We start from the raw sequence: 26,562 nt of genomic DNA, 5'->3' as shown, positions 1-26,562 counted from the left end.
CATCACTGCACGTGAAGAATTGTTTGCTTGACCATACAACAAAATTTAAGGCCAATAACTCATCTTACTCAAACACCGTTATGTCTCTCGTACCTCTAGAAATGACCACTCCAACACATAAGTCTCCATAAACCTGAGCTCATCCAAAACCTATGCCCCAACTCATATCAAATCCTACTTACCTATCATTCGTTTGTTCACTAATCCAGCCTGACAACCTTTCAATTTTAACGTTTCATTCAGACTTTCAAATTTCTCCATGGCTGGGTCCCTTCTTATTTGTCACCTCTACCAGTGTTACAGTCTTCCAGATCTCTATCATTCTCTGCATAAATTGGTTGAATTCTTGTGTCACTGGCAGCCATTTCCTACAGCTGCCTTGGTCATATTTCCTGTAATTCTATCACTACTTCCACCTCTCTTACCAGTCTCTTCTCAAACCTATTTTTTGACCAACTTTCTGTCCTAACATTTCTCTGCATTAAATTTTGCTTGATTACACTTCTATGAAGTTGCTTGATGATTTTACTACTTTTAAAGTACTATAAAAATTACATTTATTGTGATTCATTCATTTGAAGAGAATCTACAACTTAAATAGCTAAGTTGTTCTGTGCATTCCCAGTTACTATAATTAATGCCAAAAACTGCATGGCTCAATTCTGGATTGACTAGATTTTGCAGCATGAAACATGAAACAAGACAGATGATTTATCAAGTGTGGATTATATATTTCATCCAATGATTGATGTCTGACTGTTTTTCACAACAGCACAGAAGTAGAACTCAAGAAAACAACTATGAAAACAAAATCTCTTGTGGGGTTGATGGTGTGTGTGAACTCTTTGAATCCCACAAAGATTTAATCAAAGAGCTCGGATGCATTTATAAATGTGTTATGCCACTAAGCCATACATATGAGAGACAGCAGTAGCTTCAAAGCCACTGCCAAAGAGGATTGCTCAACACCTTATGCCTCATGGCTGCCAGACTGTACAAACAGAACGCATTATTTCACACTGCTCTTTTAAGCTTGTCTTTTTTTTTCATCATTAGTTGACACCTCATATTTCCATTACAGTAACAAAGATAAATATTACCACAAACCTTTGAACCCAATGTACAGCTGTGAATATAATCAGAGTGCTATAAATTATTTGCTGGTACATTAGCGCTGGGAATATGGTCTTAATGTAATATTCACACTCAATTTTCTTCCTCTGTTGAACATAATTAGGTTATAAAGCGAATGCAACCCAATGTTGTCTTTACACTTGCTGACAAGAGGTGGAGTTACTTCTTGGCAAAAAGATATCTAGTTTGCAGAGGCTGAATGTCAACACTCTGGCATCTCCTCCGACCTTCCGTTACATCATGACCAAATTCACCAAACATCTATTATTTCCCAAACAGACACTGTTCTCTTCTCCTCATGTCAACATACCACAGCCCACATCTACCTCCTCCTTAAAGTCAAAAAACTGTCCAAAAGATCCATTATGTGGATTTCAATCCAGGACTGTGCCTAGGCATTGTTTCCGTTCAAGAAATAGAGAACTAAAAATATTGACAGACTACATACCAAGACAGTGGGGAAGCAGACAGCATAACACCAGGAAAGGGGTTACCAGGAAGTTTGAGGTGGGGATGAGAGGAATCATGGGCAACAGGGGAGGGAAATATGGAAGCGAGCAATGTGTTAACTGAGTAGATTGTTAAATCTGGAGGTTACACTTCTGTTACTCATGGCCCACAAGCAGCTCTGTAAAGACATTTATTGAGATAAAGCTGTTTATCTCCTTTCACTTCTTAGGTTTCTCAATACCTGGGAAAGCTGGTTGATAAGAGTTAAAAATGAAATGCCTACAAAATGTAGGTTCACCACCCTGGTGATAACAGCTAAATGATTGACCCATCTCCCACCTTCGTTCAAACCAGAAGTGGGCATGTACAAATTTCTAGTTTCAGATGTTTTGAATGTTAACATTTCACCTGACCCCAACACAAGTCAAAATTCAACTATTATTTCAACATTATCTTTCCCTCCAGAACTAGTTCCTTCTTACTTTGTTTTATTTTCTTTTTTGAAATTCATTCATGGGATGTAGATGTCACAGGCTGTTCCCCATCCCTGGTTGCACCTGGGAAGGTGATCGAGAATTGCCTTTTTCAACCATTGTAGTTCATTTGATGTAAGTACACCCACAATGCTGTTTGGATGGAAGTGACCCGTGGCACTGAAGGAATGACAGTGCATTTTCTAAGTCAGGATGGTGAGTGGCATTTTGAGAGGTACTTGCAGGTGGTGCTGTTTGCATGTATCTGCCACTCATCCTTCTAGATGGTAGTGGGTCATGTGTTTGAGAGGTGATATTTAAAGGAACCTTGATGAATTTCTGCAGCACACCTCATCAATGGCACACACTGCAGATGTGGTGCTTTGATTGGTTGCTTTGGCTTGGACGATGCTGAGATTCTTGAGATTGTTGGAACTGCACTCATCCAGGCAAATGGAGCGTACTCCATCACAGTCATAAGTTATGTCAGTAAGCTTCGCATAGTCAGAAAGAAAAGATCCATCCAGAGTGAGACAAAACAAAGTGAGTATGTAGCTTGGGGAATTTGGAGGCAATGTAGGAATTTGATGCAGAGGAGAAGTTTGCTTGGTAGGACAAGCAACTTATATTACAATGTTGGACTTATTCAGAGGATACTGGCAGGTATCTTTACCTACAAGAGCTTATGCCCGAAACGTCGATTCTCCTGTTCCCTGGATGCTGCCTGACCTGCTGCACTTTTCCAGCAACACATTTTCAGCTCTGATCTCCAGCATCTGCAGTCCTCACTTTCTCCTTAAGATCGAAGTGCCAAGCTACATGCTGAAAGCCCATAAGGTGAACGGCTCATGAGGCCTTGGGAGTTTTTTTTTAAAAAGTTGGAATAATAGAAGCAGCCTGAATGGGTGGGGCAAACTCCCACAGAACCAGGATTTTTAGTTTCAGTATTTCAGTAGCATTTGCCGGGGTCTTGAAGCTGGGACTTGGAAGCTGCAATAAATCTGTCCCTGCTACTCTCTCTTTCAGAGTTTTCTCTTGATGGCTTTCCTCCTGGACTGGAGAATTGCCTGAGAGACAATCTATTTTATTGAATTTTGCCTTTGCCAGGGGTGTGTCTATGGGATGTTACTACACTGGACTAATTGCTATTTAGTAGTTAGATAATCTATCATTCTGTTACGTTTTCCAGTATAGTTAAACTACTCTAGTTAAAATACAACAAAAGGAGGAAGAAACTGTCGTGTATGAATAAAATGTGTTTTGCTTGTAGTTTGACCAATCGAATTGCATTTGGAATGCAATGCCTGGCACTTAGCTTTAAAATAAGAAAAGTTAGGTCTTGACTATCTTCTGAATATTTTAATAGGGTTTTGACTGGTCCATAACAGGGGTCTTTTTCAGGATGGCAGCCAGTGACTTTGAGGAGTTCTGCAGACTTCAGTGTCGGGAATAGTGTGTACAGTTCTGGTCACCACATTACCAGGAGGATGTGGATGCTTTGGAGAGGGTACAGAGAGGGTTCACCAAGATGTTGCCTGGTATGGAGGGCGCTAGCTATGAAGAGAGGTTGAATAGATTAGGATTATTTTCATTAGAAAGATGGAGGTTGAAGTGGGACCTGATTGAAGTCTACAAAACCATGAGAGGTAAAAACAGGGTGAATACTTTTACCCAGAGTGCGGAACTCAATTACTAGGGGTCATGAGTTCAAAGTGAGGGGCAAAGGCTTAGGGGAGATATGCGTGGAAAGTTCTTTACGCAGAGGGTGGGGGGTTGGGCATGGAACACATTGCCAGCAGAGGTGATAATGGCAGGAACGATCGCGTCAATTAAGATACATCTAGACAGACACATGAATGGGTAGGGAGCAAAGGGGCACACGATCTTTAGAAAATAGGCGGCAGGTTTAAACAAAGGATCTGGTTCGGCACAGGCTTGGAGGGCTGAAGGGCCTGTTCCTGTGCTATATTTCTGTTGGTTCTTTGGGACTGCAACTATTCACGTTATTGATTAACGATCTGAACCAAGAAAAGGAGGACATTAATACTAAGTTTCCAGATGACACAAAGATCAGTGAAGGGACAGGTTATGTTGAGGAAGCAGGGAGTCCGCAGAAGGATTTGAACAGCCAAGGAGAGTGGGCAAAGAAATGACAGAAAGAATACAATGTGGAAAAGTGTGGGGTTATGCAATTTATTAAGAAGCATAGAAGCATAGACTATTTTCTAAACGGGGAAAAACTTTGGAAATCTGAAGCACAAAGGGTACTTGGGAGTCCTGGACATCCATGGAGAAGAGGAGACAATTAGGATCAAGGAAGTGGGAATTAACAAAATGACAAGAGAGCAGAGGAACTGCATGAGCCTCTGCAGTCAAAGGATCATCGTCTGCCATTTCAGACAACTGCAACAGAACGCCATTGCCCCTCCGTCCCAGTCAGCATTTCTTTCCCTCCGAAAAATCCCAGTCCATTCCTCACTGTCCACAAACAGCACACCCTCCCTCCCTTTCCCATGGCACCTTCCCATGTAAAAGATATAAAAGAGACCTAAGGGGCAAGTTTTTCACACAGAGGGTGGTACGCATATGGAATGAGCTGCCAGAGAATGTGGTGGAGACTGGTTCAATTGCAACATTTAAGAGCCATTTGGATGGGTATATGAATAGGTAGGGTTTGGAGGGATATGGGCCGGGTGCTGGCAGGTGGGACTAGATTGGGTTGGGATATCTGGTCGGCATGGATGGGTTGGACCGAAGGGTCTGTTTCCATGCTGTACATCTCTATGACATCTGCCCCTTCACCTGTTCTCTGTTCACATCCAAGAGCCTAAACAGTCTTTCCAGCTGAAGCAGCATTTCACTTGTACCTCCTCCAATCTGGTCTACTGCACTTGTTGCACCCAGTGTTGTCTACTCCTTTGGAGAAACCAAATGCAGACTGGGTGACTGCTTTGCAGAACACCTCCAGTCCATGCACAAGCATGAGGCCAACCTTCCTGCAGCCAGTCATTTTAACACAGTATCTGCTCGCATGTGCACTTGTCTGTCTTTGGCGTGTTGCAATTCTCCTGCGAATCACAGTACAAACTGAAGGATCAACATCTCATCTTCACACTAGGGACTTTACAGCCTTCTAGACTTAATACTGAGTTCACCACCTTCACCTTCCCATTTATCCCCTTTCTTTAAGCTTTACTTGTTATATTCTCTCTCATAATGTCCTCTCTCCCCTCTCCCCCCACTCCAGTGGGACCATCTGTTCTTATCAGTTTAGCAGTTAGACACACCACTGTTTTGCCATTATCAAATTCTGATCACTTAACCTGCACTGTCATCACCCTTTCTCTCCCCACTATTGCGTAAATGCTGTCCCCTCCACACTTCATGTCAGCAGTGAAGAAGAGTCATCGAGACTTGAGATGTTAGCTTGCTCTCTCCTCACTGACGCCGCCTGATTCGCTGTGATTTTCAGCATTTTTTGTTTTCAGTAAAGATTCCAGTATCTGCAGTAATTTGCTCCTTTGTTGATGAATTTAATGTACCACTTCCTGTTCTCACCTTAACCAATGCTCGGGAGTCTTAGAGCTCAATGTTCTCACCCATGTACTATCCAATTTTTTTTTAAATGTTGCTATTGTACCTGCATCAACCACTTTCTCTGGCAGACCATTGCATGTATGCACCACTCTCTGCTTAAAGAAGTTGCCCCTCAGGTCTTTCTTAAATCTTTCCCCTCTCACCTTAAACCTATGCCCTCTAGTTTTCGATTCCCAACCCTAGGAAAAAGATTATATGCGTTCATTCTATCTTTGCCCCTCATGATTTTACACACCTTTCATTCTCCTACATTCCAAGGAATTAAGTCCTATCCTGGCCAACCTCTCCCCGAGACTCAGGCCCACGAGTCCTGGCAACATCCTTGTAAATCTTTGCACTCTTTCCAGTTTAAGTATGTCTTTCCTATAACAGAGTGACCAAAACTGTACACAATATTCCAAGTGTGGCCTCACCAATGACTTATACAACTGTACCAAAACATCCTAAATCCTATACTCAATACCTTGAGCAATGAAGGCTAATATGCTAAATGCTTTCTTCATCACCCTGTCTACCTGCAACACCACTTTCAAACAACTATGTATTTGTACTCCTAGGTCCATGTGTTCCACAATACTCCTCAGGACGTTACCATTTACTATACAAGTCCTACCTTGATTTGACTTTCCAAAGTGCAACACCTCACACTTATCTGTATTGAATTGCATTTGCCAATCCTCAACTCACTTCCTCATCTAATCAAGATCCCTCTGTAATTTTTAATAACTTATCTCGCTATTCAAAATACTTCCTAATTTTGTATCAACTACAAACTTACTAATCATGCCTTATATATTCACATCAGATCATTTAAGTAAGTAACAAATAACAAAGATCTCAACGCTGACCTCTGTGGCACACAACAAGTCACAGGTCTCCAGTCCGAGTGACAACCTTCAACCATCACTCTCTGCACCCTACTATCGAGCCAATTTTGAATCCAATCAGCGAGTTCTCTCTGGATCTCATGCAACCTTACTTTGACAACTAGGCTGCCATGTGGGACCTTGTCAAAGGCTTTATTAAAGTCATACAGACAACATCCACTGCCATCTATCCTCTTGGTTACCTCTTTAAAAAACTCTAAAAGACTTGTCAAACATGAGCTCCTGCGCACAAATCCATGCTGACTATCCGCACCAGACATTCACTATCCAAATGTTGGTTCGATCCTGTCCCTCAGTATCCTCTCCAACGAAATGCCTACCACTGATGTCAGGCTCACTGGTCCATAGTTCCCTGGCTTGTCTTTGCTGTCTGTCTTAAACAGTGGAACAACATTAGCCACCTTCCACTGGCTGAAGATGAAGCAAAAATCTCTGCAAGGGCTTCTGCAACTTCTTCCCTAACCTCCACAACATCCAAGGATGGACTTGATCAGGTCCAGGGGATTTATCCACCTGAATGCACCTTAATTTAATGGAACATATTCACTACATGCAGTTTCATCTACAATGAACACTGAGTGATTCCTTTATCGCCCTGAAACATGACAAGCATCTTGTTACTTGCACTTCAATTCTCCATTTCACTCCCAGACTGCCCTTAATCTCTACAATGTTCCAGCAAAGGACTACTTGACAAGCTTGAAGAACAGAATCTGTTTTCTACCAGGCCTCTTCTGGCTTTAACATTAAAGTTTAACAAAGTTAGATCTTAAGTTGACATTTTTTTCTCAAAAAGTAGGGTGTTGCGAAATGTGAAGGGTACATAAGAGCCACTTTTGAGTATACAAAGTACAGAGAAAGGATCTGCTTTTGGTTCACAGCAGAATCCTGGATTCTAAACTGCTTTTCTTTCCAACACTCCCAGCCAAAGGAAGTTTAGTTGCAGATCGGCCAAAGCCTCATCTGCTCTAACAGCTCATCACAAATTGGTACCTCTGACAGTGAGGCACTCCTCTAGTTTTACACTCAATTATCTGCCCAAAATACTCACATGGGACTTTGAAGGAAAAAGCTAACAACTGAGCCACAGCTTATACTGATTCATTGTTTTGAATCACACAAGACAATTTCATGCACAGGAATGAAAAGTTTGCTGATAAGACTAGTCATGTTCGAACAAATTAAAGAAAAAAACTCCAAATTAATGGGATGATATTGCTAAATTATCTGATACAAAGTTTAGGGGCAAGAAATTACCAATTATAGAATATAGATCTAATTCTGCTTTAGAATAAATTGACTCGTGAGACAAGTATCATTTTGTAGACAATCAACTCAATGTCAAATTAGTAATCCAAAAATTGAAGTTGAAATACTTGTCTTATTGAGTCATAGAGATGTATAGCATGGAAACAGACCCTTCGGTCCAACCCATCCACGCCAACCAGATATCCCATCCCAATCTAGTCCCACCTGCCAGCACCCAGCCCATATCCCTCCAAACTCTTCCTATTCATATACCCATCCAAATGCCTTTTAAATATTGCAATTGTACCAGCCTCCACCAGTTCCTTTTACCATCAATGACTATATTAAACATGACTTGCTATCATGTAGTAAGGACTTGGAAGAAGCTATGTAAACAGAAATCTTTATTTTTAATCATTTTGGCATCTTATTTGTCCCAATACTGATATTCCAGTACCATATCATCAATGTCGCCAAAACCACATATTCTCTACCTGTGATCACATCAATTTTCTTCTGTACTTCCAAATATCTCCCACTGAAACACTCATTCATGCTTTTATACCTCTGGACTCAATTAGTCCAAAACCTTAACTGAATGGATTCCAATTCAACATTTGGAACGTATATCCAGAAATAGCACACACAATGGTGCTGATCAATCTGTTCTGTTGACATGTTTCTGGCCACCTCAAAACCTATTTCTCAGCTTAAACCAAACCATATTCAAGACAAGCCACTCCCTGTGCATTCAGAATTTTGGGCTTTCCTTTATAAAACTTTAGAGGTATGTATGTCTGGCTCTTTTGGCAGAATGAGGATGAGTATAACATTTTGAAGAGTGGAAGTTAGTTCCATGACCCACTGCAATCATTATGCAAGTAACACTACTCCTATTCAAAATCATGCTATGAACCATTTAGTCTCCATTTTTAATGAGCAGCCCTTGACAAATGCTATTTATGAAAGTAGATCTTCTGTGGACAGATGAAAATTTAAAAGTCACACAAGTTGGCCATCTGAATGGTTCACTTTTACCAATGAATTCATGTTGCAGTGCTATTTAAGCAGAAGGCAGGTTACACTGATCATAGTAGCTGGTTCCAATTTGGATGGCTGCCTTTTCAATTTGAACTACGACTACACGGTTTTAATTGGACTGCAGTGAAGTACAAATAATTTTATGAAAGATGATTGGAAGCTTGCAAGCACAGGTGGAATTCAAATAGTACTTGCATTCTCTTCAAATTAGCTTCGATCATTTTAGACGGTCATACCACATTTTCTTTAAACACTCACATACAGACAAAGTGCATTAGTTGCCATTATAACTCAATATATTGAATCATAAAAATCTCTCGCGTAAATAAATTGAACAAATCAAAGCACGCTTATTTCAATAATGAAGACTACATAAAAGCAATACTTCCAATTGACCTTAATTATAATTGCAAAAAATGTAGTGCATCATGTAAAGGTCTCTTTAATCTCTCATTTAAAGACAAAAACATTGGCTGGAAAGGCAGTTAAACACAAAGCAAATGTTTCTGTAATTCTAGGTTTTATAAAAATTATATATTTTTTTCATTTTCAGAGGGGAAAAACAATGCATCAGGTGGAGAGACTTCAAGGGATTTTTTTGACTCATTCATAATTCAAGGTATCAATGTTATCCAGATGGGCATTTTAAAAGGGAGTTATGGTTTAATGGTAATACCAGTGCTGCAGGTAGAATATCTCTTCCTCTCCCTGCATGGGCCAAAACATGCATGCTGAGTTTTATACAATTCAGATGAAGTTTGATTCATTTCAGCTGGACTTTTATTTACTCCTATTCACACCTATGTTATTTGTAGTGCTACTCCGTTCATTACAGGTTATGAACTGCACATAATGAACCTGGTCGCTTCAGTGAGTAGTCCATTTACTTATTCAAATTACGCAGCTGTTCCAAGAAGGAACATAACGAAAGGAAATAAGAGCACAACAGAGAGAGATTTATGAAGTCACAGTCTAACATTCCACCAGGAGTGTTTTGAATCCCCAAGGATTGCCACATAAAAAAAATTTATGTGGCAAAGTTAAGTTACGGTGTGTGAGTCACAAATTTAAACAAATATTTCACCTACACACCATCTAATTTTAAAAATATATATATATTTAGAATACATAAAATGCATTAAAATGTGCCAGACTATGGCAAATGAGCATGGAGTGGAACTAATGCGCAGTTCTTTCAGAGAGCCAGCACAGATGGGCCCAGTGGCTTTCTTCAGTGCTGTGATATTCTATGATATTCATAAATACCTTACCAACTCAATCATAATTATGAAAGAGTATACGCCAAGTATTCCATTTCATCATCTCCATTAATTTACATTCTAGCTAACAATTTTGGTTTCGAATTATGATTTTTGCAGAAAATCTGTCCAATTTCTTTTAACATAAAAGAGGTCATTCAGCCCCTCAAGCCTGCACCCAGCATTCACTAAGATCATGTTGATCTAGTTGGAACTTCAAGTCTACATTTCCATCCACTCCCAATAACCTTTAACCCCCCCCTTACTTAACAAGAATCTATTTTGCTCTGTCTTAGAACTTTTCACTGGATCATATAAATTAATAGTATGATAGCTGCATTGTCTAACAGAACACAATTTAAAAATTCTTTATAAAAATAAATTTCGGTGCATGTACATATTTATGGGTTTAAACCACACAATATGAACGAAGATTTATGTAACACCTTTAAAACAGAAAAAATATTCCAAAGCACTTAAGAGTCACCAAGGCAAAACCAGACAGTGAGGCAGAAAAGGAGCAATGAGCAGGCCTGTTCTCACTCTTTTACCCCCCAAGTCAGCAGACTGTCAATTCAAGCCCCAATGCAAGTTTTGAACACATCAATTAGACTGAACTTCCAAGAGGTACTGAAAGTGTGTACCACTGTGCTCCAGAGAAGGTATTAACCTGAGGCCTCATCATTCTTCACGAAGGCTATACAGAAAATTTGATTACCAATGAACAGAGAAAGAGAGAACTTTATAATTTATGAGAACATTGTCTGGCAAAAACAGCTTTTTCCAACACAGCAATGAGTATTACATTCCCCCTTTTCCTCACTTGCATAATTTCTTTCCGTGATTAAGTCAATAGCAGTCTTGCCTTAACATTAAACTACTTACCATGTCGAAAACAAATATCAGACCTCTTCCTTCTTTTTTCCTTCATTCATTTTGCCTAATAAAAAGTATTTCCATCTGATTACAAATATTTTAGAACTGAAAGCTCCTAAGTTATTTTTCTTTATTTTCTCATGCTTCACTGTTAAATTCAGGTTCTTTTCCTGGAACTGGGTTCATCTCTTAACACAATGTATATTCCTTAGGACATTAGTGAATCAGCTGAGTTCTATGATATTCCTGATAACAAACCACAAATTATAAAATTTATTCAATTTCTTTTCACAAGCTGCTAAATTGAATCTGAATTCAGAACTTCTGGATTGCTCATTTATGATTAAATGTAAACAATCTTTTCTTTCTTGAAAAGACTGAGGCAGAATAAAAGTATTTACAATTATGAATTTGGTTAGGAGGAGCGGATTCAAGTTAACATTTATGGCTGAATTTAAGGACATCAACAAAGCAAAATTTGGTATGCTGGAAGAATATTAGAAGGAATTCATTTAGTTGATGCTGTGGCCCCAAAACTTAGTGAAACAGTTCCTGAAGAAGGGCTTATGCCCGAAACGTCGATTCTCCTGTTCCCTGGATGCTGCCTGACCTGCTGCGCTTTTCCAGCAACACATTTTCAGCTCTGATCTCCAGCATCTGCAGACCTCACTTTCTCCTCAAAGAGTTCTAAATATGGTGGGGAAGAAGTTATGGTCATGAAAGTCTGCAGTACAGTTTTCAGTAGTTTTCAAAACTGATTCCCCATCAGCCTGATTCATAGGCCTCTTGCCTATTTATCCACAAACGCTCCAGAAAAGGTTCAGATAAGCTTTGTGATTTCTACCCCCAGCTACTACAAGTTAGGATAGTGAGCCGCAGGAAACAAATGGAAATAGACTATCTTAGAAAGTCAGAGATTGGGCAAGGGAAGAATCTGAAAGCCTTGGAATGGCAGATGTTGTTAATGGGGAGTTTAGTGTTCAAGCGGGAAAATGTGTCGACTTTGCTGGACTTGGAGGAAACACATTTGCCACTCTTTGCTAACATACAGTGTTGCAAAAGACCATGGATCTAGACATTGTCTTCTCTTGTTTCATTTCTCTGAGACAGGGTCCCAAAAACAGTGCATATATAACAGAGTACTTTCGGTGGCTGTCCTTGCTTTGGTGGCCTCAGAGACAGCTTCAGCGGTGGCAACCCGTAGCCACTTCAGATACCCAGGAGCCGAGGAGGAAACGGAAGATGAACTTTGCCTTAACTTTGTCTCAATATTTTTTTTTTTAAATTTCTATAATTAAAATGGCACTGTATTATGGTGACTTATCTACATCTTACTGCATTTTCAGAAATACAAGTAACAATAAAGTGTTACACTAAATACTCTGTAACACAGGGAACTGTAACAGAAAAAATACTGTATAAGGCAAGAAACCATAACCAGAAATGTGAGCAGGTAAATCGTTTGAGACATTTCCCAAGAAATGAATGTTGACCAGACTTGCAGAAAAGCTCTGCTGTTCTTTGAAAAGTAGCCTGAGATCTTTTTTAAACCATCCTTTCAGAACAGATTTAAGTGTCTTCCAATAAATAGTCCCTCTATCAATGCACTTCTGTATGAAAGAATCAGCTTCAATAACATGCTCAAGTCCTGGAGTGGAGTTTGAACCATGACCTTCTGATACAATGATGAGAGCACTATCACCTGGACCAAATGCAATACCTTATAAACAATAGATAATATTGCCCAATACATGAGAAATGTTACACAAAGCTTTGCTACATCACTCTAATTATTTTAGTCATAGATCTTCAGCAGCAACAGGTGCACTGTCATAAGTCTCAAATAATAACTTCAATTAATCACGGAGGTACTGCAGTTGGCCAAAAGTGTGTGTGTTTTTGGGCAAAAATGTAGATGAGTTCATCTATCTATTTAAATAACTAATTTGATTGAGTTTTTTGAAGATGTCACAAACAAGACTGAAGAATATAGAGTAGTAGACATTGTCTACATGGACTTCATTAAGGCGATCAACAATGTGATCACAAGGAATCCTGGGGGAGCTAGCCAATTGGATACAAAATTGGCTTGAAATTAGGAGTCAGAGGGTGGTGGTGGAGGGTTGTTTTTCAGACTGGAGGCTTGTGACCAGTGTGCCGCAAATATCGGTGCTTTTCATCATTTATATAAATGATTTGGATGCAAATACAGAAGGTATAATAAGTTGGCAAATGATCATCAAAATTGATGATGTAGTGGATAGTGAAGATGGTTATCTCAGAGTACAACAGGGCCTTTGTCAGATGGGCTAATGGGCTAATGGGCCAAGGAATGGCAGATGGAGTTTAATTTAGATAAATGTAAGATGTTGCATTTTGGTAAGGCAAACCAGGGCAGGACTTATACAGTTTAATGACAGAGCCTTGGGAAGTAGTGCTGAGCAAAAAGACTTGGTGATGCAGGTGCATAGTTCCTTGAAAGTGTTGATTGGGTGGCAAAGGTGGCATTTGGTACACTTCATTGTTCAGAACTTTTCAGCATAGGAGTTGGATGGTCATGTTGCAGCAATACAGGACATTGGTGAGGCCACTTTTGGAATACTTCGCTCAGTTCTGGTCTCGCTGCTTTAGTTGTTAAACTTGAAAATGTTCAGAAAAAATTTACAAGAATATTGCCAGGATTGGAGGGTTTGAGCCTATGGGCTGGGGCTTTTTTCCCTGGAGCGTCATGAGGGGCATGGATATGGTGAATAGCCAAGGTCTTTTTTCCAGGGTCGGGGAGTCCAAAATTATAGGGCATAATTCTAACGGGAAAGATTTAAAAGGAGCCTGAGAGGCAAATTTTCACAGATAGGGAGGCACGTGTTTGGAACGAACTGCCAGAGGAAGTGGTGCGGGCAGGTATAATTACAAGATTTAAAAGGCACCTGAATGAGTACATGAATGGGTACAGGGTTTAGAAGGATATTGGTCAAATGCTGGCAAATGGGACTAGATCAGTGTGGGATATCTGGTCAGCATAGATGAGTTGGACAAAAGGGTCTGTTTCAGTGTTGTACAACTCAATATGATGATATCAAAGGCTCGTTGTTAAATGACACATAGTACACCAAGCCTCACTACCTGTAAACACAATAATAAAGAATGTTACTTGATCAGGATATTCAAGAGCTTTGAGAGTCAGTAGAACCACAGCACTTAAGTGATCATTGTGAAGGGGAAACAATGTATGGAAACATAACATTAAGAATTAGAAGAACTCACAACTAAAAGCTGTAGCAAAGGATGCAGGTTACTTGTGAATTTGACCAACTTAGCAACTCAGAATGTGAATCTCACTTGTGATCTTCAAAAAAAAAGCAAAAGGTAATCTAGCCCAATATCTTGAGAAGTTTATTTTCATTATGCTTATTGGAATGTACACTAAAGCAAAAATATCCCAATATCACTAATCCAAAACGAAGTTCAGGGTGCTAAGAGCAACACATTCTTCTGAAGTAACTTGCTTTTTCAGCCCTCATCGTTCATCTGTATAGTTCATCATGCAAGAATAGCTTCCAGACATGAAATTCTAGTAATCTTTTCATAGTCAACTTTTCATTATCTTGACACTATCAAGATCAAGAGCAAAGCAAATTTTAAAAGGCTCAAATGAAAACAGGTGCATAAAAAGTGTACTTCTAAGTCCTTCAATCATCTGTTTTTGTGAAAAAAGTCTATGAACTTCAATAATCCAACTGACAACCTGACAAGAGACTTTTTACAGAGCATTATTTTACACATTATTATATAATTACATTTGTCTCAATTCTCCATGCACCACCACCATCTGGTGAATAAATTTCCAACCAGCAACTAAGACACCACCACCTGGCTACCAATGTTAACTGCTACCATTCAAGTTGAATCATAGGAATTAAAGCATAGAACAAAGACATTGATCTGATCATATTTGTATTAGCTGTTTTCTCCAACCCAGGTTCCTGTCTTATCCAGATGCACAGGTAACATTGACAATTCAGCCCCAAAAGGCAGTTTCTCTTGAGAGCAATTAGCTTATGGCTTCTCTGTCTCTCAGCTCCATCTACTTTGGTTCATAGGAATGCAGGAACGAGAACTGAGTCAAGAGTGTGGAGCTGGTAAGCACAGCAGGTCAGGCAGCTTTCAAGAAGCAGGAGAATGAGGGTTGGGATGGTGGCACAGTGGTTAGCACTGCTGCCTCACAGCACCAGAGACCCGGGTTCAATTCCCGCCTCAGGCGACTGACTGTGTGGAGTTTGCACATTCTCCCAGTGTCTGCGTGGGTTTCCTCTGGGTGCTCCGGTTTCCTCCCACAGTCCAAAAATGCGCAGGTTAGGTGAATTGGCCATGCTAAATTGCCTGTAGTGTTAGGTGAAGGGGTAAACGTAGGGGAATGGGTCTGGGTGGGTGGCGGATCGGTGTGGACTTGTTGGGCTGAAGGGCCCGTTTCCACACTAAGTAATCTAAGTAATCTAATCTAATCCAATCAATGTTTCAGGCACAAGCCCTTCATGCCAAAAATGTCTATTATTCTGCTCCTCGGATGCTACCTGACCTGCTGTGCTTTTCTGGCACCACACTCTCAACTCATCTCCACCATGTGCAGTCTTCACTTTCTCCTAGGAACACGAACAGCCTTTTTTACCATTCAATATGGTTATGACAGATCTTCTACCTCAATGCTTTATCGCCACATTATCTCCATATGCCTTTACATTATTGGTATTTAGAAATACGTCAATATCTGCTGTAAACACTCAATGACCAAGCTTCCACAGCTCCCCGAGGTAGAAAAATCCAAGAATTCACAAAATAATTTCTCCTGATCTCTTCAATATAAAGGTTCTGTCATCTTAATTTTAATAAGTAAAAGATCCTTGGAGATATATATATATATACATATATATAAAACTTTAATATCTAACTAACCCTTTGCAGTAATAAAATGACAATATTTGAATAATTTTATTTAAATGCCTAATGTTGATTGGTGTCCAACACAAGTAACACACAAAGAATCTGTGAACCAATCACATCATTTCAGGTTAAAATTTACACCCTAGTACTCTGAAGTGTTCAAACAGACTTTATGGTAGTAGGAATGGGGCAATCAACCTCCTGTTAAAAAGTTTCATTAAGTCTACTCTATTTTCTTAATTTAAAAGTGAAGCAATTCAACTAGTCAATCCATCATGCACCCCAGGTTTTTGTTTGTGCTGAAAACAACCAATAGTTGGAGAAATAACAAGGCTCCACCAAATTACCTCCTCAAATACTGCTATGTTTGAATAGACCATATAGATTTATGCCAAGTCTAGAGTTTTTATTTGACACAATTAAATATTGTGTTTTTAATGGTAGAATAAATCCAGAAATCTTGTAGCTCACATAACTGTAAACACTTAAAATATAAACATTATTCATTCTTCAGTAAAGCACTTTGGTTCTTATAGATTCAAATCCAAATTCAATTTTACTAAATTACCAATAGTTCATGCAACCTTTAATTATTAAAACAAAACATAGTGAGAGTGAGTGTGAGTGAGCATCTCTAAGTATGTGACAGAGTATGTAAGTATTCTGAACCTATCACATTTCAGATGTTGTACTTTGATACACATGAAAACAATCTTTAAATTATAAAAACAGAAATCCAATAATTAACAGCTCTTCTCAATAAGAAGCACCACCCTCTAATTAAGGAGTGGGCATCTGGCATACTGGTGACATTCCTGCCTGAGTCAGAAATGTTTGAGGGCCACCCACTCCAGACAATCCTGGTGAGCAGAGCTCAACTCGAGTTCTAAATTCTATGTAGCCAAAGAGTTACTTAAATTCACTCAGAGTAGGTGATATGCTGGTTTCAGTCACAGAAAGTGTGTTTACGCTAGAAGATCATCTTCTCCAGGGCGAGTAAGGACAGACAATAAAGCCTGTCCTAGCAATGCCCACAACTTGTGAATGAATCGAAAAAAGAATTTGCCTGCCAATCCTTCTACTACTTCGTACCTATCAAGAGAAGGTCATGCAGAGATGAAAATCAAACGATTATTCTCAAAGCAATTATCCATTATGGCCTTTCAGAGATCAGCTGCACATAGATATACCTTGGCATTACATAAATGAATATTGTTCATTACATAATATAATGCTTTCATTCTTATTAAAATAAAACATGGCTTTTAAATACATTATGGTCAACACTGCTGGAGATTCCCTGGCAAACCTGAACAGCGGTAATTGAAAAAAAACTAGAATTTTAGGAAACCCAAGATTTCACTGGAAAACAAGTTTTGAAACTACACAGATGGCTAAGTGGGTTAAAATGGCTAAAAAGCAACTAGCTGTGGTTAAACACTGTACAGTCCAGGAAATTCCCCTTGGTTAAATTACTGATTTGACCTACACGAGTTGAACTCAGCCATAGTGGAAGAAGGGGAGTCATGAGTGAACTCGAGATCATGAGGTCATTCTTCATTGCTACTCCCCAGTGCTACCCAGCTGGAAAGTAGATGCACCTGGACAAAATCAATGGACTTTTGAGCAAAGCGCTGGATACTTGCAAAGTTTCTTTAATGCATTCCACAAAAGCCTGTAAAGTTCTTCACTCTTGACCAAAATCCCTGATTGGAATGGCACAGCTCCTCAGGTTTCATTTTGAATCTACCCAAACAGACCAAATTGGCTGAAATAGGTCATGTTAAGGGCATTTGTGTTATCATTTCTATCGTCTTCTACACTTCCACAGAGCCACGAAAAGCACTCTTCATTAAGAACAGACTTACTTGAAAAATGAAATGAAGGAAGGCAGACCACTCATTCACAAGTAAATATTTCAGCAACAATCTTTGTATAATCATTTCAATAGTACAGGTAAACTCTGTACAGGTTGTTCTGTTACAACTCGACAGTTGCATTCCTCTGCAACCCCATGCTATCGTAAATCATGCTCTGGAAAACCGCTATAGAAAATCACTATACCTATTCAGTAAAAAGTTCACGTTATCCAAACAATGTCCACAGTTCAATCACATTATTGCCAATTTGCGTTGACAAAATGTGCATTATACCAAAACTTCCTGTACTTAAAAGCTGAATTGAAGAACACAACAAGCTGTGTTGGAGATGGACATGGTCTGTATATTACTGAAGCAATTTTCTTTTCTGAACAGTGCATGACTGCATACAGCAAGTTTCTACTCTGTAGATGATGATTAAGATCTAATAAAATATCAGTGACATGTGTAGTGCATATACATTCCAATTCATGTTGATGAAAACACTTCAGGCAGCATTCCCAAGTGAATGCCAATGAATTTAAAAACACATTTACTAATTTATTAAAATAGTGACTTTGCCATTTGTTTATTTCATTTGCCAACTATTCATTGAAAATGCAAATGAATACAATAATGTCAGTGCATGTGGCCAATCTAATAGTACAGTAAAATGAACAGCCTCTGGCACATTCTGAATGGCTGTCAACTCACCAGTATGATGGAAGTCTAAGTAATTTGCCATAAAAGGCTGTGCTGAAAGGAGGAATGACCGGGGCAGGAGGACAGAATGATCTTTCACTATCCAAGGAGGTCAGGCCTGCCTGGAAACCAAATATCTGCAATAACAAAAAGGAGAGAGGATCAAAAACTACATAACAAGAAAAGTTTTAATGAAGACAGGATGAAACATGTCAACTTCAATTTTCTTTACAATGAACACACTAAACACTTGTCCCTATCATTGCATCATCACCTAGTTCGACTAACTTCTCAAAGTCATGACCCTTAAACAAAGTTTAACATTTAAAAAAATGCTTTATTATTCTTTTTGTCTCTTGTTAATTCAAAATGCAATTGTTTTTAATAATCATATAACTGAGGTAGATGTGATTCAGACAAATATGGATGACATAAATTAGGGACAGGAACAAAATTCCAAAGTTCTCTCGTTATTCCAAATTAATCCAAAATTAGGATCAGTATCATATGAGACAAGGCAAGAAGTGCACATGCCTCAATTAATGAAGAAATCAAAATAAATTATGATTGTGCTGCCAACGATAACCTTTTGATTAAATTAGACTTTTTTTTCCCCAAGAATGCCTGGCTTTGAACAATTTTATCTGCAGCCCAGCAACTTCATAGGACTTATCAAAAATAATTTTAAATCTTTGTTTCAATTACCAGTAATATTATGCCTGCGAAGTGGTATCATTTTTGTCATGTCAAAGACAAAGAGAAAAGTATTACTTGATGGAAACTTCAGAAATTTTGACTACTTTGCTTTGATTTCCATTTTGATTGACGTAAATTTGTGAAATTGTGAGTACAAGGTTTCTAATATAGGCTCAGAAAGCTATCTGCATTTGTTGTAATTTGAGAAAAAGCAATTAAGACATATTCGAGACATTCCAGCTGTACCTCCACAATTGTATTTCAGTGCATTAAACTTCAGCTGGGACTTATTAAACAATCTAATCATCCAAAAGTTGCTTTACTGTAAAAGATCAGGTTTCTCATATAGGGAAAAAGAATTTGCAAAGAATGTCAATGCCTGAAAATAAAAAGGAACATTCTTCTTGCTTGGGTGTTTAAAGTCCCCAATAGCTCAAACGCACTGAAGACATTACCTGTGTACACTAATGAGAGAATGAGTTAAGCCCAACAGTTAAAATTGTTTTACTGAATCCTAACATAGCAATGCTGCTTCTTATAACTATTTTTGATAATTACTAACAACTTCTCCATCACATTTTCCAATCAAGCAGAAATAGATTTTAATTCTCTTCATGAATGAACAAGGTTGAAATTGAAATCTTCTCATCCAAATAAATGCAGCAGCAATGAATCATATCGGTGCCTGGCTGTAACAATTTTATAATTTCAAGAAGTTTGTATCATAATAATAGCACTATGGGCAGAAGGGCAATGGGCTACAAATTCCACAATAGCTTTTATGTTAACACAACTTGGTGCAGGCTAGCTTGATAGATTAGCATTGTGTATGCTTGAAACAACAATTACAAATATTTAAATATAAACAAAAACTCCCAAACCACAAAGCGAGGTTACAATTCTTTGAATCTAATTTCAGGACAAATAGTCAGACCATGTACAATACATGATTTCAGTACCTCCCTGAATGCCAAGCTGCGATACAGTTCTTTTGCTGCAGTTTTGTGATCTCCTTGATACTAGGACTTCCTTTTATTAATGCTGCATGTAAAAATAGTCACCAAGAATGTACAAGAATACAGTGACTTGGTCTATAGCCTTTATGATAAGACATCAAATCAGGAAGCAATGGCACAATGTTAGACTCTTCTCAACAAGCAGCTTTTTTTTTTCCTTTATTCATTCATGGGATTAGGGCGCCGCTGGCAAAGCAGCATTTATTGCATCCATCCTAATTGGCCAGAGGGTAGTTAAGAGTCGACCTTATTACTGTGGATCTGGAATGACATGTAGGCCGGACCAGGTAAGGTTAACAGTTTCCTTCCTGAAAGGACATTAGTGAACCAGATGGATTTTTCCAACAATCAGTCTGATAGTTTTGATTTGTTGTTGTCACATGTACTGAGATATAGTGAGAAGTGTTCTTTTGCGTGCCATACAGGCAGATTGTACCATACAGAGTGCATCAGGGTAGCAGAATAGTGTGTTACAGCCATAAAGGGAGAGAGAGAGCGAGAGAGAGCGAGAGCGCAAGAGAGCGAGAGCGAGAGAGCGAGAGCGAGAGCGAGAGAAAACGAGAGAACATCATTTACATTTGAGTGGTCCATTTAAAAATAGCAGGAAAACATCGGTTCTTTAATCTGATTGTATATTTATTCAAACTTTTATACCTTCTGCCTGACGAAAAAGGGTGGCAAAGAATATAACCGGGGAGTGGGAGGGGTCTTCATTATGTTGGTTGTTTTCCTGGGGCAACAGGAAGTATAGATGGAGTCAGTGGTTGGAAGAAAGACTGGTTTGCATGTTGGACTGGACAGTGTTCACTCCTCTCTGTAGTTTCTTGCGGTCTTGGGAAGAGCAGTTGTCATTACCACGCTGTGATGCATCGATAAAAATTGGTAAGAATTATTATGGACATGCCGAATTTCCGTAATGCTGAGGAAGTAGAGACGTTGTTGTGCTCTCTTGACTGTTGCATGAATGTGGGTGGACCAATGTTGGTGATCATCACTCCCAGGAACTTGGTGCTCTCAACTATCTCCACTTCAGCACCATTAATACAGACAAGGGCATGCCTTCCACTCCACTTCCTGAAGTCAACGAAAAGCTCCTTCATTTTGCTGATGTTGATGTTATCTTCTAAGTTAAAATAATTGACATCCCTACATTCCTGTAAATACCATTCCGTTAACTCTTTATATTTGGCAACTATTTGCCAAAAACACCTATCCCTGATCTTGTTTGCTGGCGCTCCTACTCATCACTCATCCAGCTTCCCAACCCTCACACACGTTTCGACCTTCTGACCAGACTATCCTATCTCCAACTCGTTTTTGCTTGCCACTTCCCTTTTCCATGGGGAGGAAGGGTAAGCAAGAGGGGTAGCAAAAAGGAGTAAGTAAGCACAGGAACAAAAGAAGCTGTAAAGGGAAGGGTTGGGAAGGATCAAGCAGGACAGTCTGCAAGTTGGCAGGTCAAAGTATTTTATTTCATAAGTATATATGGTTTCTGAAAATATCACTTTAATTTCACCTTTCATTGGAATAAAACAAAATTCAAGCAAGCTTTCCTATACAAAGGTCTTACAGATGCTGTATAATGACAAAAGCTGAGTGTTTATTTGTGAGCGACTACTGGTAAACTTGGTATTGCCTATCCCTAGCGGGGATACTCACATACTGTCAGTTGTTGGGTTTATTCTTTTTCCCTTTACTAACCAGATAACCTATAATCCTCAAATTGAATTTCATGGTAAGGTAAACGCTGGAGATTCCTCAATCCAGCCAAAGTTTAACCAATGTTCCAGTTTTGTTTACATCACCACAAAACCGGTCTCTTCAAACCAAACTCACCCATTTTCACCATGACCATTATAAACTGGCTATCTCCAACCCTCCATGCCCTGTCAATCCCTTGCTCTCTAATCCTTCCAAACTGACCTGTAAAAAAATTCAGGAATATTTTAAGAGAAACACTGTAAACCAATACTACAATGGGTTGCTGTGAATGTTTCCTTGTTTGCAACTACTTTTCTACTCTGTACTTGCACAAGTTCCAAAAAAAGCAACGTAAACTTATACAGAAAAGCTTTTCAAACATCTAACGTCTTCACTTTGTACTCTGTTGTATATCGGAGAACACAGTACAAAGGAAAGGTGCCCGCAGGGAGTCTAAACTAGCTGCAGATGGGCTATAGAGATCTTTTCCACCTATAGAGCTATCGACTCAAAAACTGCTCTTTCATATAAATGGAATGATTTCAAATCAAGAAGAACGTGTGTTCAATTCAACTCACTTTAAGCAAACAAAGTACGAGGTTCCATGATAAAACCAAGTACTTCACAGCAAGAGTTCTTGCTCCCAGAGAATTGGTCATGAGCCATTTTTTTGGACTGCTCCAGTTCATTTTTATCAGTGCACCCACTCTGTTGTTAGGACGGGAAGAGCAGAATTTTGATCCAATGATAGTGAAAGAGTGGCAATATTGTTCCAAGTCCTCTTCTTTTCCCTCCACTGAGGCACCACACCCCCTCCAACTACTGAGGTTGACAGAGTCTTCAGCCATGTCTGCCCCATATCCTGAATTCTGCCTTCACCACTACCTATCCTTCCCAGATTGATAAATGGGTTCCCCATATCCTTTGTTCTCACTATACTAGTCTCCACATCCATTACCACCAGCAGGACATCACCACCAAACACATTTTCGTCCTCTCCTCCACTATCAGCATTCCACAGGGATTGTTCCCTCTATGACACTCTGCTCTACTCCTCTATTACTCCGAACACTCCTCCATGGCAGCTCCCCATGCAATCGCAGAAGTGCAACACTTGCACATTCACAATCTCCCTCCTCACTGTCAAAAGCCCAAACACTCCTTCCAGGCGAAGCAGCACTTTACTTGTACCTAGCCTATTACATTCACAGCTCATAATGCAGTCTCCTTTAATTGTCAAATGCAGACTCCATACTTTGTAGAACACCTTCACTCTGTCACAGAAAAAGAAATTGTTGGAGAAATGCAGCATGTGGGCAGAAAGCAGAGTTAACATTTTAGGTCCAGTAAGCCTTCTTCAAAACTTATAGTAGCTAGGAAAAGATGGTATATATGTTGAAGATAGGGGCTGATGGGGAGGCAAATGAGTAGAGAGTTTGTTGCTGGAAAAGCACAGGTCAGCTAGCATCCGAGAAGCAGGAAAGTTGACATTTCGGGCCGGAGCCCTTCATCAGGAATGAGGGAGGGGTCCGACTCAAAACGTCGACTTTCCTACTCCTCGGATGCTGCCTGGCCTGCTGTATTTTTCCAGCAACATGTTCTCAGCTCTGATCTCCAGCATCTGCAGACCTCACTGTCTCCCGGGGGGAAAGGAATAGCCCAGGGAGAGAGAAGAGCAGCTACAGTCAAAGCATGGAGAATGGTGAGCTGAAGAGAAAGAAAAGTTGATAACAGGAACCATTAGGAGTCTGTTCGTAGGAATGACCCGATCTGCCAGTTGCTTGCTATTTCAATGAACCACCTTGCTCTCGTGTTAATATGTCTGTCCTGGGCCTTCTGTAATTTTTCAATAAAGCACAATGAAAGCGCAAAGAACAACATTTAATTTTCCACACAATCATGCTTTGTTGGTGTCTTGTTTACTTTGCTCTTGGTAGAGAGGATTCATTCACCTTTAATTTACAACCAATTTACATTATTTTCTCTTTCACCACAATTGACAACTCCTTTGTCCTTTGCACCAGGTCTCTACATCATCTGGCTTAGTTTTCCTCCAATCTATGCCTAAAGTATATAAAATAAATTTTCCAAAACCTTTCAGTTCTGAAGAGGAGTCATACCGAACACGAAACATAAAATTGATTTCTGCTCCACAGATGCTGCCAGACCTGCTGAGTTTCTCCATCATTCTCTATGTTTGATCAATATTTTTCCTACCCTGTCCAAAATCAAATGACGCAATGAAAAACAATTGAGGAAATTTCTCTCCTACTGCAGTAAATGATCAATACTAATCCAGTGTGCCTTCCATGTCCCTTTATATTGACCAGAGTGTTTGTTCCTCATTGCTGACTGATGATCAACGACATAGAGGGTGTGTATAGATTTGAGAAGTTCAGCCATGACAGTGCTTGTGACAAGTGTACTCTGGATCAAAATCATCAAATATCTATTATTACATGGGCAAAGTGGTTTATGTAAGGAAGGAAGATGCATGGAAAGTGTGGCAAAGAAGTTAAGATGGTCTCCTTATAGGATCCTGGAATTACAGGATTATTCCACCACCACTATTCTTTCTGACTTATCCCTCAGGTTCAACTAGATTTGTTTAAGGTTGGTTAGAAATTTTCAGGTGGGAGAGATTACGGTGAGGTTGAACAGAATTGATTTTTGCAAGGCAGTTTTAAAGGGGGGCTCACATGAATTGGTCTCATCATGGTTCCAAAATGCAAATTTTCATGTACATTCTGAGTAAGATCAACCAAAGTTGCTTGTTCCTATAATGCAGAAAGGGAAATATCAACAACAGTAATCCTTTTGCACTTGAAAACCTAAAGTCCCTATCCACAATTTAATTCAGATGGCTAGCACACGATGATTAAGACTAGATGTGTATAAGGCAGAAGAGAGGAGGTTATGTAACATTTATAGATGAGGAGAGATGACAGTAGGCCCATGTGGAGCATACATGGCCTAGTTGGGCTAAATGGTCTATTTCTGTTTTGTATATCATATGTCTGTCTGCTCCAATTCATTTCCAAGAATTGGGCCATGGACTTCTATTTAATTGGTTCATGCTTACAGGCAAAGTATTGCAGTGACTTTTGCAGGACAGCAAGCCAGGAAACTTTCCAGCACTTCCTATCTGCAAAACATATTAAGATGAATTTGCAGACTGACAATGAACCTGCTTGGCTATGCTAGAACAGCCAACAAGTCTTGGTATGTGACTTGAATTTGGTAGTCCGACCCAGAGGAAGTTACACTACCTCTGTGCCACAAAACCTCATCTCCTGTACTCCTCTGCAATAAAAAAGTACTGCCTGCACTTCAATCTTTTGCCTATTTTAGTAAATTCTTTTAATATTTTAGCTTCTCAACTGAGCACTGACCATCAGAGAAACAGTTTAAAACAGCTTTCACTTTAGTACCATAGCTTCAACTTCCACACAGAATAAAACACATTCACTCAATCATTGTATCTGTCCTGTTATTAATTCAGCTCCCTCAGAAGGGTCAGATTTAACAAGTCTTTTCAGCTGGTCCTGTCAAACGTAACCAACAATTACATGAGCCAAAAATATTTAAAACATTAACCAATAGAAACACATTCCAATCTGGATCATTCCCACACCCAATGAAAGATGCACATGTCTCAGTGAACATGGAGTACTTCCCTCTCCTCAAATTCAAAACAAGAGCAGCAAAAGTGCTCACTTTCCATGAATAACTATTTGTGGAAGTATCTGGTCAAAATGTGTTTAAACTATGATGCAATAATTTGAAGATTTAAGTAGGATAAAGTTTTTAATCTCAAAATAATTGACAGTAATTGGGAAGTCGACAGCTAAAGGATTGAAATTATAATTACCTTCCTTAATCCTATACAGTAACAATTTAGCTTTTAGTCAAACCTTTTAGGTTAAAAGGATAGAACATTAAATGGGCAATTTGCTAGTATACTTATCACATCTGATACCTTTGTGACACAGAAAGAAAAGTTGGAAAACAAACATAAAAAACCCACTTTCAAGTATTTCCTGAAACTTGGTCACAATTCCCATTGGGCTCTAACTCAAAAATGCAATTGCTTGCACGTGTACAATGAAAACTGCAGGTTTGGCAAATCTAGCATCAGAATCCCCACTGAATTATTCAAGTTAAAAAAACTAATAACATATACATCAAAAACAACATTGTACATAAAGGCTAACTGAAATTATTCTTTGAAAACTTAGAAAAGTAACAATTGCAAATTTCAAAGGTTTATAAAACATGAAAGCACAGAGACCATTTAACCCAACACGCCTTACCCTTTCTCCGTAACCCTGAAAATTATTTCGCTGCAAGTACTTACTCAATGCCCTTTTGAAAGTTCACTTTTACATGGCTTTCACGACACTTTCAGGAAATGCATCGCCGACCATAAAAACTAACTGCATAAAATAAATATGCCTCACCTTATCTCTGGTCTCTTGCCTAAAATCAGAGCGGTTATAGACCTTTATAGCACTGGAAAATGTTTCTCCATATTTATCTATCTGAACCCTTTATGACCTTCAATACCTGTATTAAATGTTAAAATTGAAAAGAGAACTGTGGTAACGAGAATGAGGTCAACCAGGTGGATCTTATACAGTATGAGTTCCCTGACTGGGGCTGTTAACCTGGTCCAATCAGAAAGT

The 26,562-nt window shown here is 39.2% G+C and overlaps 1 protein-coding gene across 10 annotated transcripts in view; it reads right to left on the bottom strand.

Annotated features, from left to right (window-relative positions):
- Positions 1–26,562, bottom strand: part of LOC122548836 (vacuolar protein sorting-associated protein 13B-like) — a 968,370-nt gene that overhangs the window by 742,797 nt on the left and 199,011 nt on the right. For 9 of the 10 annotated variants that reach the window (XM_043687672.1, XM_043687667.1, XM_043687669.1 and 6 more), the window contains exon 16: positions 18,477–18,601. In XM_043687672.1, the coding sequence (XP_043543607.1) occupies positions 18,477–18,601 (125 nt within the window). Of the gene's footprint in view, positions 1–18,476; positions 18,602–24,576; positions 24,610–26,562 lie in introns of those variants that run through there. The other variant, XM_043687673.1, reaches the window with a different exon arrangement.

The sequence above is a fragment of the Chiloscyllium plagiosum genome, chromosome 4 (genome assembly GCF_004010195.1).
Source record: "Chiloscyllium plagiosum isolate BGI_BamShark_2017 chromosome 4, ASM401019v2, whole genome shotgun sequence".
NCBI lineage: Eukaryota > Metazoa > Chordata > Chondrichthyes > Orectolobiformes > Hemiscylliidae > Chiloscyllium > Chiloscyllium plagiosum.
The sequence above is the reverse complement of the archived record's forward strand: the minus strand, read 5'-3'. Positions and strand labels throughout refer to the sequence as shown.